The sequence below is a fragment of the Emericellopsis atlantica genome (assembly GCF_019669845.1).
Source record: "Emericellopsis atlantica unplaced genomic scaffold F5Z01scaffold_23, whole genome shotgun sequence".
NCBI lineage: Eukaryota > Fungi > Ascomycota > Sordariomycetes > Hypocreales > Bionectriaceae > Emericellopsis > Emericellopsis atlantica.
This window is the reverse complement of record NW_025764725.1, coordinates 334,924-349,434: the sequence shown is the minus strand read 5'-3', so window position 1 is coordinate 349,434 and position 14,511 is coordinate 334,924. Positions and strand designations below refer to the sequence as shown.

The 14,511-nt window shown below is 49.8% G+C and overlaps 3 protein-coding genes and 1 non-coding gene across 4 annotated transcripts; 1 reads left to right on the top strand and 3 right to left on the bottom strand.

Moving 5' to 3' along the window:
* Positions 1-2,914: 2,914 nt before the first annotated feature.
* Positions 2,915-5,143, bottom strand: F5Z01DRAFT_691279 (uncharacterized protein; the record flags this gene model as incomplete). The annotated part of the gene is made up of 1 exon (XM_046266149.1): positions 2,915-5,143. The coding sequence occupies one exon, from the start codon at positions 5,141-5,143 to the stop codon at positions 2,915-2,917; it is 2,229 nt and encodes a 742-aa protein (XP_046116035.1).
* A 672-nt stretch (positions 5,144-5,815) lies between these two features.
* F5Z01DRAFT_676349 (uncharacterized protein) lies at positions 5,816-6,565 on the bottom strand (the record flags this gene model as incomplete). Its single annotated transcript, XM_046265244.1, has 3 exons — positions 5,816-6,307; positions 6,361-6,406; positions 6,459-6,565. The coding sequence occupies 3 exons, from the start codon at positions 6,563-6,565 to the stop codon at positions 5,816-5,818; spliced, it is 645 nt and encodes a 214-aa protein (XP_046116034.1).
* A 1,513-nt stretch (positions 6,566-8,078) lies between these two features.
* On the bottom strand, positions 8,079-8,214 carry F5Z01DRAFT_t75. The gene has a single exon. It is a non-coding gene; the product is annotated as a tRNA-OTHER (tRNA).
* A 1,650-nt stretch (positions 8,215-9,864) lies between these two features.
* F5Z01DRAFT_676348 (uncharacterized protein) lies at positions 9,865-11,244 on the top strand (the record flags this gene model as incomplete). The annotated part of the gene is made up of 1 exon (XM_046265243.1): positions 9,865-11,244. One exon carries the CDS (start codon positions 9,865-9,867, stop codon positions 11,242-11,244), a length of 1,380 nt encoding a protein of 459 aa, XP_046116033.1.
* Positions 11,245-14,511: the final 3,267 nt, after the last annotated feature.

Sequence of the window (14,511 nt, the reverse complement as noted above, 5' to 3'; positions counted from 1 at the left end):
TTTTGCTTGTGGTGTTGCTTGTGGTGTTGCTTGTGGTGTTGCTTGTGGTGTTGCTTGTGGTGTTGCTTGTGGTGTTGCTTGTGGTGTTGCTTGTGGTGTTGCTTGTGGTATTGCTTGTCACACGGGCACTGCCGAAACTGAATCATGATGTTGAACCTATATGCAGTCTCATAGTCAGCGTGTCGGTGAAAATGAATCTGCGCTAATTAATCTTAGCTTACTCCGTTCATGTTTTTCCCCCGCGACAGTCAGTGTTGAAGAGAACCAGAACATCCTCGTGCTTAATGGACTCGTTGACTTGCGGTGACCTAGGCCCAGACCTCGCTTGACTGAGCCTACTTGACGCTTGAAGGCTCGTGGAGACAAAAAGACTGTGCTCTGATCGAATCCATGAAATTCTCAAATCGGATGCCGATCTGCTCAATTTGAGCCGCTTCTTTCAAGTTGGCCGCAATGGTACTCTCAGAGAACCGCTGCTTTCATAATCGAAGGACCAGAAGCTGAGTTCCCCGCCATAGGCAGCGAGGATATGCATTTGTACCAAGCCATGACCCTAAAGTACCATTTTGATCGGACTTGAATTTGACCGTATTGAGAACGAACCGTGGGTTGACTGTGAGGTATCGAGAACGAATTTTGGGTTGACTGTGAAGTATCGAGAACAAGTCGTGGATTGACTGTGAGGTATCGAGACGACATGGCAAAAGATAGCTGATTGCGACCTCTCCCGAAGTTTTGTTGGCATGTAATGTGTATCGGAAGGAACAATGACTTCCAGTGACGCAGGCATTAGATCGAACAGTTGCGCGGTCTCCATGGCTGATTCTCCAAGGCTAAGAGACACTGCTATCCAAGCTTGCGTCCCTGTTCTGCACGACAGAGAGTGGCGATGGCCTGAATAAAGCCACCTCTCTCTATTCGCAAATGAACGCCTCTCGTCGGTTGGTGGAGAGAGTTAGATGATTCAGTTGCACGTATGAACCTGGTAGCTTGACGTATGCTCGGATAGCCAAGTTTTCAGACAATGAAAACTGGAGGGACTGTGTGCATCGCTCGCGTGCTACAGTGTCAGTGGGCACTTCGAAATGTGTCCAACGGCTGCGTCCAACGGCTGCCTTGCCCGACGTATCTGTGATCGGTCTTTCTTCTTGGCTTACTGAGGGTCGTGTCGAGCAGTGAAGCAGGGCAAAATGTCCCTTCTGTTGAATCCGTGGGTCGTGGTGATCGAATCGGTCGTGGCTTCATAAGCCTTTTATCAAGTAAGCAAATAGCGCAGCTTTCGACGAATAATCCACAAACCTGTGGACATATCTAGCTTCCACAATTTAGACTCTGCCCCTTTTTCCCCGAAGGCTCAAGCGTTTCTTTCGTCTTGGCAAGAACTTTTGTGAAAGACATTCGGCTGGGAGGGGGACCCATTCTCTGCTGTATTCTAGAGAACAAAAGACAACAAATGAGTTGGAGACATCCTCTGGTGTGCATTGAATCATGCTTCAGGTCGATCTTCATTAGGTAACGGTTAGCTTATGGAAGCCGGGTGTCTCAGTCGTTTCTGATGAGGGATCGCAGATCTGAGGCCTTGTCGACAGTCCTAACGTTAAATGTGGCGACCTGTTGTGGATTTGTGAGGTGGGTGACCAATGCCACCATAGCCTGCCTGCACTTCGCGTTGAAGTGCATACGAGACACGCTGAGACTCATTGGTTTGATTGATGTGATGTCGTATGCTTTGTTCCTGCGGGTAAAGTGCTCATCATTCCGGTGCTGTCCACTGATGCTGTCCGGGGTGGAGTGTGGGAAGTTGGGAACTACCAGAAGCCCGTTGTCGTTGAAAGTTTTCACTATTGATGTGCCTTGTCATCCCGTACGTCGAGTTGTGCAGTGTGGATACGCTCGTCTCCAATCTCAGGAAAAGGTGAAAGACTCGGTGACCTTGGATCTGGAGGGATTGAGTAGCTTAATCCTGTTCTTGGAGTCTTATAAAGCGCTGAGAGAGATGGATGTCTTGTTCTCATGATCGTTTGAGTACGTTATGTCGAAATCCGTCATTCATGTTGATGAATGGCTCATATGTGTGCCAGATGGTTCCCGGACCCCGACAGAGAGGCAGAATATTGGCGAGGAAAAGTCCAGATGAGGCGATCAGGTGAAGCTCGATAGCATCTCTGTGTGCCCGACAGGTCTCCTGCGACATCTCTCTAGGAATATGATGCATCCAGGAGTCAGGAGACAGGCGTAAACACTACACTCGGGGACTTGTTGATCGGTCCTCTGTTATGTGGTGCATGCCGCTCTTCTATACCTCTTCACCGATCGAGTCTTCATGGTGCGGGAGCTTGATAAGTGCCTGGACCATAGTTCTAGAGAGGAAACAGCGAAGCATACCTGATACATACGCTCATTTTTGTTCTCGGAACAATTTAATGACCGGGAATCGACGTGGTGGTGGATGCTGGATGGCTCATACGACGGCCATGTGAACTGCCATAACCAGCGCCCCGTCTCCTCACATCCACATCGTCTTGAATCCTCCGTATAGTCTTCACACTTCCCTGTCAAAACGGCCCACGGTTTCGTGGTCTTGCCAATGTCTTTAAAATGCGGAGGTAGAAGGTCGAAGATTTGGAATGGTCCACCGCTTGGTTCTTTTCGAGACTGAACTGTTCACGTAATAATCTCGATACCTACACATGGTCAGCCATATCAGACACGATCACGAACGGCAGACGTAATCGTTTCAGCGCTCGTGTTAGATCGCGGCCAGTAGACGCAACGGTCTTGACGCTCACGAATCACGATGCAGGTCGCGGCCAGCAGACGCAACGGTCTCAACGCTCACGAATCACGATGCAGGTCGCGGCCAGCAGACGCAACGGTCTAAGCGCTCGCTCCCCGGGAGGTACCATTTGCCATGTTACAACTCGCAGTCAACAGGAACAACGGCCTCAACCTTCTCGTCGATGGCCGCCCGGTCCTCCTCAGTGAGGCCGTCATCGTGGACAAAACCGTCCTTCTCCTCCTGTGTGAAGATGCCAACAAGTCGGAGTTGCGGATGCTCTTCTCCAGCGTGGTCGAACGCATCACGCCCTTCGCTCCGGTCTCCTTCATAATGAAGACCATGCTGGTACTCAGCCCACCACACTACGTGGGATCTTTGCCAACTTCGCCACCGGGCTTTGTTCTGGGCGAGGTTGTCCAAGTCAAGAGCCTTCTCCCGAGCTAGCTTCGCTTGGGGACCCCATTTAGCCTTGGCCTGATCTTCTGTCATTGCCACCAAGTCATTATATTGCTTGGTCCTCTTTATTGCAGCAATCTTTTGACTATCCTTGCCACGAGGCAACTGGGAACCTCGTTGCCGTGCGATCTCAGCCTTTTTTGCGACTGCAGATGCCTGCCACTCTGGTGATTCGCGCTTTGCTGCCCGCTTCAGTGTCGCCACCTTCGTCTTCTCGGGGTCTTTCGGCCGAGTCAGATTGTCCATGTGGCTGTTGTACATAGCCTCATATGCGACAGTTTTTCTCCACTCGGGATCTTTGCGAACTTCTGCAGCTTTTCGACTCCATTCTTTGATAATGAATTTCAAGAAACTGCCCGTTTCGTCCTTCATCCCCCCCCATTGCGGGTTTTTGTTGATCACGGAGGCAAAAATCTTCCGGACAACGTTCTCCGACATCAGCACACCTGACGTTTTCTCAACGTGACGGAGGTTCAAGGCCACGTCAAGCAGACTCCCTTTCCATTGAAAGTGGGGGGAGTTGGTTTTACAACGGCCTTGTCGAGTGAAGTACGCCATGTGATTTTGGTCAGGCTGCAAGCCTGCCAGTTCCGCAACGCCATTCCAGAGCAAGTCATGGAAAGCACGTACGTTGTCTTGGACCAGGGGATAATAAAAGTGCTGGCTGTGGTGTGAGGCAAAGACCACATGACGAATGATCTGAGTCTCCTGGCACTTCAAAATTTTGAACGAGGGACGGCTGCCGAAAACCAACGGGCCCTGTAGGTTCTTTGACTTGATCTCGATGACTTCAAGTCCTCTTGTATCGACAATCCCCTCTAGAGAGTCGAAATTCTCTTTGCCCACGGTGAGAATAACCTTTGAAGACTGGTTCAGCCATCGGTTGAGCTGCAGACATGCCTCTTCAATCTCCGGCCAATTGGCATATGTTTGCGCCCATTTGACGCCACTATTGACGAATGGCTCGCGCAGTGGCACCCTGTTTTGGGTACGGACGGAGTCCATCAGAAAGTACCTTTTCGACTGGGCACGCATGGACGGGTTGGTACTATCAAGTACGCACCCGAAATGGGCTTTGCGTGTGCGCCATGTCGGATAGTGCCAATTGACTGTCAAGACGGATGCTCGCCGTCCGCTGGGCTTGGTCATTGTGGCTGGCTGCACATGACCCTCTGACAACGCCGAAATCTTATCGCAGAAGGCAGCCCATTCCACATCCAGGGCTTTATCAACAGAAACCCATTGGTTTTCCGACGTGAGAAGCTCCGGTAAGCAGGTCGGATCCCTGCTGCCGCGCCATTCAATGTCTGTTTGACATTGCCAGAAGAATTGTCTGAGACTGTCTTCGTGGCTTGCGAGTTCAAATGCCGAAAGGAGTGCTTCACTCCAATTGTCATCTTTTGTGGCTCCAGCTGAGGAGCAAATACTTGTGCGAGTCGTCGTTTCGTCTCTCGCGGAGGTGTTCGTGTCCACCTGTTCTTCAGGGACCTCATTCTCGTCGTCGCCTGATCTCTGAGTTTGTAGAGCACCGTCGACAACCAAGGCAGCAAACTTTTCTTCAATCTTGGTGGCTGTCCGATCCTTACTTTCAGGATTGGGCTCAATTTCAGCCTCCTCCGTAGTCTCCACGTCTTGAGGCGTGGGCGGCGTCGTTTGCCCTTGATGAATGCTGGCACCCATAAAAGACCTGATGTCTTGACTTGTACGCTGTTTCTTTGGTTTTGGGACCACAGCGCCTGTGTGTGATCTCTTTTTTAGAGCTGGTTTGCTCTCGGTGCCCTTGGGGCGTTGTGAAGTTGCAGAGGTTCTGCGATCTGGCCCGGCCGATGAAGACGGAGGCGGAGCAGAGCCACTCGGGACAGAGGCCTTGCCTGTGAAACAGTTGGTAATATCACCTTGCTGTGTCATCGTGACTGTGTTTGGGTATGAGAGATCTTGTGCTTTCTGGTGAATTGTCGCGACGTCTGGGCCAAGGCTGGTATTTGTTACTTTAGAAGAGAAACACAGCTTCATGAAACTGAAGATTTCAACTGCTCCGTTCATCGGGTCATTCTGGGGGCTTCTTTCCTAGTTCTTGCCTTGAATTCTGTAAAGGAAGGAGCGTAGCCATCGCAAGAGCTCCGGCCCAATGAGGGCCGTCTGTTGCCGAGCAGTCTCGAAAAGAAGGATCCATTTCAGGTCTTGGGTACTAAATTTGCTTTGTGTTGTCTTTGTTTGAACAGAAATGAAGTGTTGAGTTATATTCAAATGTTTGTACAGTTCGCATACTCCTTTCTGGCCTAGAATGTGGAAAGGGGTAATGTAAACATTGCACCACAACTCGACAGGGACCCAACCTTGTCTAGACTTGTCTAAGGTAGACTACTGGAGTTTTGGGTCAATTCCTATTTTTGCATTCATCGTTTTGGGACAGGATGGGCAGGCAGTAGACGTGTCACATGTCACATGGAATCATATCACATAGAAAGAGCACCTCACGTACGTGCTCGTCAAGATGTAGCAAAGATTGTATTTGATAGGAGGGGTGGGAGCGTCCGTCGGACGCTCCCCCCGCCACCGCCCCCCTCCTCCCGAACGTGACTAAGAACGGTCCATGTCGATGTCGGGCCGGGAAAGGAGCTGGAGGGCTCGAGGGTTTAGCCTCTCCCCCTCGTTTTCCTCCCCCTTTTCCCCCTCCTCCTCACCCCACTTCCACCGATTCTGCTGCGGCTGCTGGGGAGTCGGGGACTGCTGCGGCTGCTGCTGGGGAGCCGGGAACTGCCGCGGCTGCTGCTGCTGGGGAGTCGGGAACTGCTGCTGCTGCTGCTGGGGAGTCGGGAACTGCTGCGGCTGCTGGGGAGTCGGGAACTGCTGCGGCTGCTGGGGAGCCGGGGACTGCTGCGGCTGCTGGGGAGCCGGGGACTGCTGCGGCTGCTGGGGAGCCGGGAACTGCTGCGGCTGCTGGGGAGCCGGGAACTGCTGCGGCTGCTGGGGAGCCGGGGACTGCTGCGGCTGCTGGGGAGCCGGGGACTGCTGCGGCTGCTGGGGAGTCGGGAACTGCTGCGGCTGCTGGGGAGCCGGGGACTGCTGCGGCTGCTGGGGAGTCGGGAACGGCTGCTGCTGCTGCTCCAAAGCCTGCCCTAAACGGGCGGCCGCCCGCTCTGCCGCCCGGCGCAGGCGTTGAATCTCACGCTTTGAATTTGTTAGACAGTTTCAACCATCATGATGCAAAGACGACACTTACGTTGGACGGAGGCCCGCCGTCCCCGACGCGTCCTCGTCCTCCTCCTCGTCCTCGTCCTCGTCCTCGTCGTCCTCGTCGTCCTCCTCCTCCGCCTCCGCCACCACCATTGATGTATATGTTCATCTAAAAGGTTAGCTTGGTAATTCTATTCCGACAGTAGTAAAGATTGATGCAATTGCGATGCAGTCACGAATAATGTCGTGGAATTCTGGTCGGTATGATCTCGCTCTGACAGCATCAACGTCCACTTGGGCGAACACGGGAGAGAGACCGAGCCTTGATATCAGGGCTTCAGAAAGGGGGGAGATCTTGCGAGAAGACGGTGAAAACATTCCAGATGCAGCGTGCTGCCACCCGGACGTGGAAGTGAAACAAGAGGCAGAGGCCACATAATGTATGAAATGTTAGGATAGCAGCAAGAAATACACGAGCTAGAATGCTTTCGAAGAACGTGTGTTATGCACAGTGATGAGTTCAGTGTCAAGGGTTGAGCTCGAGAAGCATTGCACAGCAACCAAAGTCAATAACAGGAACCTCACTTGCGCGAGTCGCTGAGGGCTGTAGTTGACAAAGACGGCATGCGCACAGGAACAGGAATAGGAAGGAAAAGGGAATAGGGAGGAAAACAATGGTAAATCATGCAACGCAGATGTTCATGAGAAACGGAAGACGAGGGGTTCGTTGAGATTCAAGACTTACGTCGGCGGTTGGCAAGCTCGTTGAAGTGAAGAGAAGAGAGGGGAACTATTGTGAGGACCAGAATCCAAGTAGTAGCTGTGCAGGGCTTGTTCACGTGATAGCCCTTGTTGAGTCTACCTCCCTGCTTGTACCTTAGTACCTGGTATGGATTGTCGTAACACAAGGCCCTACTGCCTACTGTAAGTACTAAGTACCGTAGCGGGGGAGGGCAAGTTACAAACATCCTTCCTACCCCTAATCCTCCCTCGAAAGATCCGCAATATCTACTCAAGCTCTTTCCTATAAGAGTCGATCTCGTGAAGGACTATTTATTCGCGTGAAATGTTTCACGAGCACTATAATACCCGTGGTCTATGTTTAAAAGTACCCCTCTACCGCTTAAGTAAGTAAATAAATAGTAACTATAAGTTTATAACGCGCTTTAGAGCTTTAAACTAGTAGTAGCTATAGCTAGTTATAAGGGATAAGAGTTAATAGGCTATAGTAAGTAATAATTAAGCTATAAGGGATATAATAGCTACTCTTACTATATTTATATATTTTTTTAAAATTAAAATATTAATAACTTAAAGATTATATAATAAGCTAAATATATATATATTTAAGTTATTATGATACTTATTATTATTAATTCTATATTTAATAATAAAGACTACATATATATTATTTTTTATAAATAAAACTAATATAATAATAATAATAAAAATTAAAGGGGTAAAAGTAAATAAAGTATATTTCTTATATATATTATATATAAGTATAGGGTATTTTATATAGTTAAATAATTCTATATATAAATTATAAACTAATACTTAAAAATATATAAGACTAGCCCTGTAACTAGCTAAGACCGTAAGGGATATAGCTCTATAGATAACATAACCTATAAATAAAGTATGTTCAAAAGATCTCCAAAAAGAATGGCGATGCCGGGGTTCGAACCCGGGTTACTACCGCGTGCGTCTGATGCTGGGGAGTCGGGAACTGCTGCGGCTGCTGGGGAGTCGGGACTGCCTCTATCAAACTTGGTAGCGCCTAACCACTCGGCCACATCACCTGTTGTTGGAAGAGTGTCAAGTTATAAAGACTATAGCGTGCTCCAGATCCTCTTGAACGTCAGGCCACGTTAAACTCTAGGCTTTCGAACTACAGTCACAACCCACAACCTTCACTCTTCACCCTTCAGCCTAGCCAGCCCCCTGGTCAACACGATGGTCAACACGACGGTCAACACGATGGTTAACACGATAGTCAACACGATAGTCAACACGATAGTCAACACGATAGTCAACACACGATGGTCAACACACGATGGTTAACACTATATCGCCATTCTGCATGCTATGCTCTTTGCGCTCTCGGCTCTTGTATTCGCTTTCTCCACTGTGAGCATGAAGTGAGCGCCTCGCAACATGAAATTTTGAGAGGGAGTGAGTGCACCCGTGCTGAAGACGCAGTCCCTCGATTCCGGCAAGAAAGACCTGGCCATTTACCTCTTATGTCTTTGTCGCACATGCTATTTCATATTATCAAGAGAAAGACGATACCGACAAATTTAAGCCTAGGTATGTTGTGCAATAGTTTCTTCATTGGACCCTTTCAGTGCACATGGAATATGATAAAAGGACTGCATTCACAGGGTATCAGAAGAAGTCTCTGTTATCTCACACTCCCTGCGCGTTGGGTGCTGTCAATTCTATGTGTTTTGCTGCGTCGAGAGCCGATCCATAGGCCAAGCAAGTTAGCAACATGGAGCAAATACTTACTTGAATACCTTTGTAAGATAGGGAGGTACTAATCATCTTGATACCTACAATATGAAATTTGTCCCTGCTGTATTTCTCTACCTATGAACATGTTCAGCCACCAGCCGAGCCGAGCTGAGATGTGGCTAGTGGAGCAACATCACGTTCACACCTTCCGTTGACAGTGCCCGTTTCCTGGCTGTGGGAGGAGTTCCTTCCTCCATCGACGACATAAAGACAAAGAGGGGGGAAAGTCTCGTTCTTAGACACACATGGTAGAAGATCCTGCCCAAGCAGAATAATCTTTCCATCTTACATCAAGAGACACTGCTTCTATCGTGATACTTGACACGCCGTCCAACAACGACCTTTTGCCTTTTCGAGGCACTTCAGTAGTCACGATGAGGAAGTCACTTATCCCACCAAATCCCTCCTCAAACAAGAGACAGATTTCTCTTGAAGCTTTTTCCGAAGTCAAGAAGCAATGCAAGAGCCTTGACAGTGCGACGCCTAGAAGCGAATTGGCAGACGTCGATCAAGCGGATGAGGAAGACGTCGAATTCCGGGAGGCCCTTATTTTCGACGGTACCATAGAAGCGCCCGAGCCTCTACTCGTCGAAGGCAATGTCGGGACAGAAAGCGAGCTGTCTGAAGAGCCATATACTCTAACACAGTCAAAAGAGCTGGTCCTGAGCTGGCTCAGCGCTTCCAATTCCGAGGCCCCATGGAGCCACATCTTTCTCTCTCTCTTCGAGCTCGGTCCGCTTGCCCAAGACCTAGAGCAATTTCTTGAACAGTGCAGGTCCAACAACGAGTGGCGACAAAAGTCCACAACTGCCACAAGCACTCAGCTTGGAGCAACCATCGATTGGGTTTCACACGATGTTGAAATCGACGAAAAATAGAAGTCGATTACATCTGATATCGAGCAGTTCTCGGAGGGCAAGGTCACTCCCAGTACCATGTCCAAGCCCAGTGGGCCTCGAAATGCGGTTCTGACCATGAATTGGAACTATCCGACATTCCGCTCGTCCACGAACCTATGGGGTTCGGTGTTGGATCCATCGAACCCATGTTTGAGAGCCCAGTCGAAGAAATTCGGGAACAGCGAGCTCATCCGTACGCAGAATCGGCTCCCAATTCGAGCCCATTACAAGGAACACGGCGTCCAGTGGGCTGACACGGTCGGTCCCAACTGGCCCTTGATCCAGGACGTTTGCCATGACTTCAACCAATGGCTCAATAAGGGGTCGAAAATCATCATGGCAATTGGCAACGACAACATTGACGAAAATCTCATGATCGATATGGAAGGTCTTGAAAGTGTAGAGATCCTCGGGAAGCCCAGCCTAGGCGCAAGAGTCTTTGGGCAACGCCCTTCATTCAAGATCATCAGGTGCATCCAGACGAAGACTATTCGGCACCTTTTCTTCATATCACATCACAGCCAGCATTTTCTCTATCCCGCCGTTGGTCAAGACGTTCGAGCGTTTCATGACCTCATGTGGAACGCTGTCGCCGAGATGGCTGGGTTGCAACTTGATGCCGACCATTCTGCATACTTCATGCGCGAGGCAACCCGGAGACCCTCAAGAGCCAACAAGTTCGTGGGCAGTCAGTTTGACATAGCGAAGTCCCTACGAGGCATTGAAAAGCGGAGTGGACAGATGACATCTGAAAAGGTCGTTCGAGATGTGTTCGAGCCAACGTTGCGCAAGAACCCTACCTGGGAGCTCAAGGCTGACGATGGGAGCTTTGTCCGCTGGATCATCCAGCAATTCTCCAAGCGCGCTCGGGAGACCTTGTCATCGGACGCTTTCAAAGAGTCTGAGGCTGGCCAGCGACTGTATCGCCAGCATATTGCAAACATCAGCGGCCCAAGGGATGCTGCAAAACAACAGGCTAGTAGGCGCCAAACTGTCGGCACCTTAGAGTGGAAGGCCTCAGATACAGCCAAGAAGATGAAATCGGATCTCAAAAAGAACTGCAAACTCCCTCAAAACAAGCATCAGGAAAAGTTGGCAGCATTTCAAAAAGTCAAGCAGTACAAAGACCTTGAGAGCAAAGACGTGGCTTCTCTCACAGCCCAAGAAGCTACTGCACGGAGCAAAATGGTAGCGTTTACTGCTTCTGACCTGGACAAGAAGAAATGGGCGACATACTACAAGTCACACGTCGTATGGTGGAGCCCTCATCAGCCGGGTGGTCTGCGGTATGAGGGCGATCAATGCCCGGACGTCGATGATTTCGATTACGAGAACGAGATTCATCCGGCCGTCAAAATCATCGGTTTGTTCTCAAGCCAACAGAAGGCAGCATTTACTATCGAAACAGAACCTTAGCCGATCACACTTCACATGGTTGACAGGCTCGAGTCGCTTCATCAATCTGATGCGTCATGGACAGAAAATCCCGAGACCTCGTCATTAATTAAGCTACAGCGTTGGGAAAAGGATCCTACGAGTCTGCTGGCCGCGATCCTCATCGTGAGCGCTGAGACCTCCGAGTCTGCTGGCCACGACCCTCATCGTGAGCGCTGAGACCTCCGAGTCTGCTGGCCGCGACCCTCATCGTGAGCGCTGAGACCTCCGAGTCTGCTGTCCGTTTTTATTTGAGATGTAGCTGACAGGGAATAGCATTGAATTTGGCTCTACCATGTGAGTCGGCTAGTCGCAAAAAGGCTTAACGTAGCACGATGATTCGGAAGCGTGAGTTGCAGCAACAGTTAAGCGCTCTCCTTTCTGACGTTATTTGCCAGTTTCACTTGGGCTCTTCAACTGACAAAGAACCGGATCGGCAGGGGAGGTGTAAAGGAGCGACGCACACTTCCCATGTGGATGCATTGGTCAAGCCATGTGCCCGCCGACACACGCGCGATGGCTGTTGGAAGCTTCAAGATGGGCACCTTCACGTTTGACAAGGTCAGCATAACCGACATGGCCGTTGGCGGGCTCACCAAGCCAATCCTTGGCAGGAATCACGCGAACTTCTGTCGACTGCTCGGTATGACCAATGAACGAATGCAAGTAATGATCACGATTGACACCCCACAGCCGCCGAAGTGCACGCCTGTCTCACTCACATTTGGACGTATAGAGCGCCGAGACGGATGATATTGGACTAACGGGAGGTCCTGACTTCTACTTGCGAGTTGCGAACTTGCGACACGCATGGGTCATGGGGCTATCAAGCGTCACGTGGTCGTGGTCTGCGGAACCTACTACCTACCTACGCCAACATACTACATCTGAGGACCAGCTGACATGCACATGAGCCACTCTTCAATTGGGATCGTGGACTTGACCTCAGCCATACTCAACCAGCACTCGGAACGCGATATTCATCCCCGGCTTCTTTTCAAGATCAAACACACAGCGGCTCAAGCTCATCGCCCCAAAAGGTCACCAAGACTTTCTTCGCTTCCGAAGACCAAATTCGCTAGCAACGCTTTTCGACTTTCTGACAGACAAGATTATCGAGCTTTGAGTCATTACCGAGTGGTAGTTTTCTGTCCTCCATTACTTCGCCGAGCATTCCGTTCGGATCCCTCGTCCCCCGACATTGTCAACATCGAATCGCATATCTTCATCACCACGAGAGGCACCGTGTCCGCAAAAACAATGACGACAATCAAAAGAGCAAGCCAGGGCTTTCCCATTGAGTCCTGCTTCCTGAGCCTGCATTCCATCAAGAAACCCAAGCTTTGTCGACGATGCCTCCTACCAAATCAAATCCCCAGCAGCTAGTTAAGTTATTCAAGAAGACCCCGGTTCTGTAGCAATTTGGGGTCAGAGATCGCTGGACTACACGCTCCTGCGGAGCCAAAACACGCAACGGAATCCGACTTGGACGACTTACAGCGCGCCAGAGCTCAAAGATGCTGTTTGATTCCTCGGATTTATGGCAAAGACAGCTAAGAACGAACCCCCCAAGTCCAATGACTGCTCGCAAGATGGCCGAAAGTCTCATGTCGAGATGGCAGAGGGCTTGGGGCTTTCGTGAAGAAATGCATGAATTCTGACTACGAGATTCAGCTGCGTTTGCCGGTCTGTGGCCTGGCAGTTCTTGATCTGCTCACTCAAAAAAAGCTTATCACGCCGGATCCAGCTCGATCAGTGAATCATCACTGTGCCAGTCACAGGCTCAGGAGTTCGGATCTCCGTCAACTCGAGTAAGATACGCTGCGAACGAACTACCATAAGGATATCTCTTCAACAAGCCAGCCATTGAACACATTTGGACACATCCGCCAAGTAACCAAACCGATGGTACGCAACGTGTCTCATCAAGTCACTGGTCAGTATTGCAAACAGCTCGTCATATTCGCACTTGTGTTAGCTGGTCAAATTATCACATGTATTCAAGCCCCTAACATCTCTATTCAGAACAAACCTGCAGGTCGATCGACGGAAAGATACATGGAGACATTACCGAACTGAGCATGACGCTCCCCCACGCATATCGCAAAATTGAGCTCAGATGCATTCTAGCAGCATATTTCCTCGGAGTTTCGGAAGCTCTTGAACCCTACATGGACTGCAAGGCAGTTTGATACGATGCTTGCATCGTGGAATGTCATCAACGTCACCTCACGAAATCGACAGGAGAAGCAAATCTCGGACAGACCGCATCCAACCTCTTCTTACTAAACCATGTCGGCCGCCGCACAGGCAACCCATATTCCACCCTCATTGCGATCTATATCACGGGTTCGGCCAACACGTACTCCAGTATCCATGGTGTGGCTATAATGCATCTTATTCGTTCCACATGAGTCAGTGTAAAGCTTCTCATATACAGACTGCGGAAGCTGCGGATCGCGAACAGAAACAATTCGAGAGACTCCAGTATTTACATTTATTGTCAGGGATGCTACTATGTCAAGGATATGATCAGGGTGCGAGCTATGACCCTTGGTCTACCGCACATACCCAACAGATCTTAGGGACGCAATAATATCGACCACGGGACGATAAGCACGAAAACGCAATACGAAACCAACAGTCAACACCACACGACCAAACAACACACAACCAAACAACACACAACCAAACAACACACGACCAAACAACACACGACCAAACAACACACGACCAAACAACACACGACCAAACAACACACGACCAATCACCACACGACCAAAACACATCATCAAACACCAAAACACATCATCAAACACCAAAACACATCATCAAACACCAAAACACATCATCAAACACCACACGACCAAAACACCACACGACCAAAACACCACACGACCAAAACACCACACGACCAAAACACCACACGACCAAAACACATCATCAAACACCAAAACACATCATCAAACGCCAAAACACATCATCAAACGCCAAAACACATCATCAAACACCACATCATCACGAGCAAACACCACACGACCAAACACCACATCATTACGACCCAACACCACACACGACTCAACACCACACACGACTCAACACCACACACAACTCAACACCACACACAACTCAACACCACACACGACTCAACACCACACACGATTGACACAACTCAACACCACACACAACTCAACACCACACACAACTCAACACCACACCCACACACGACTAAACATCACACCAACATAC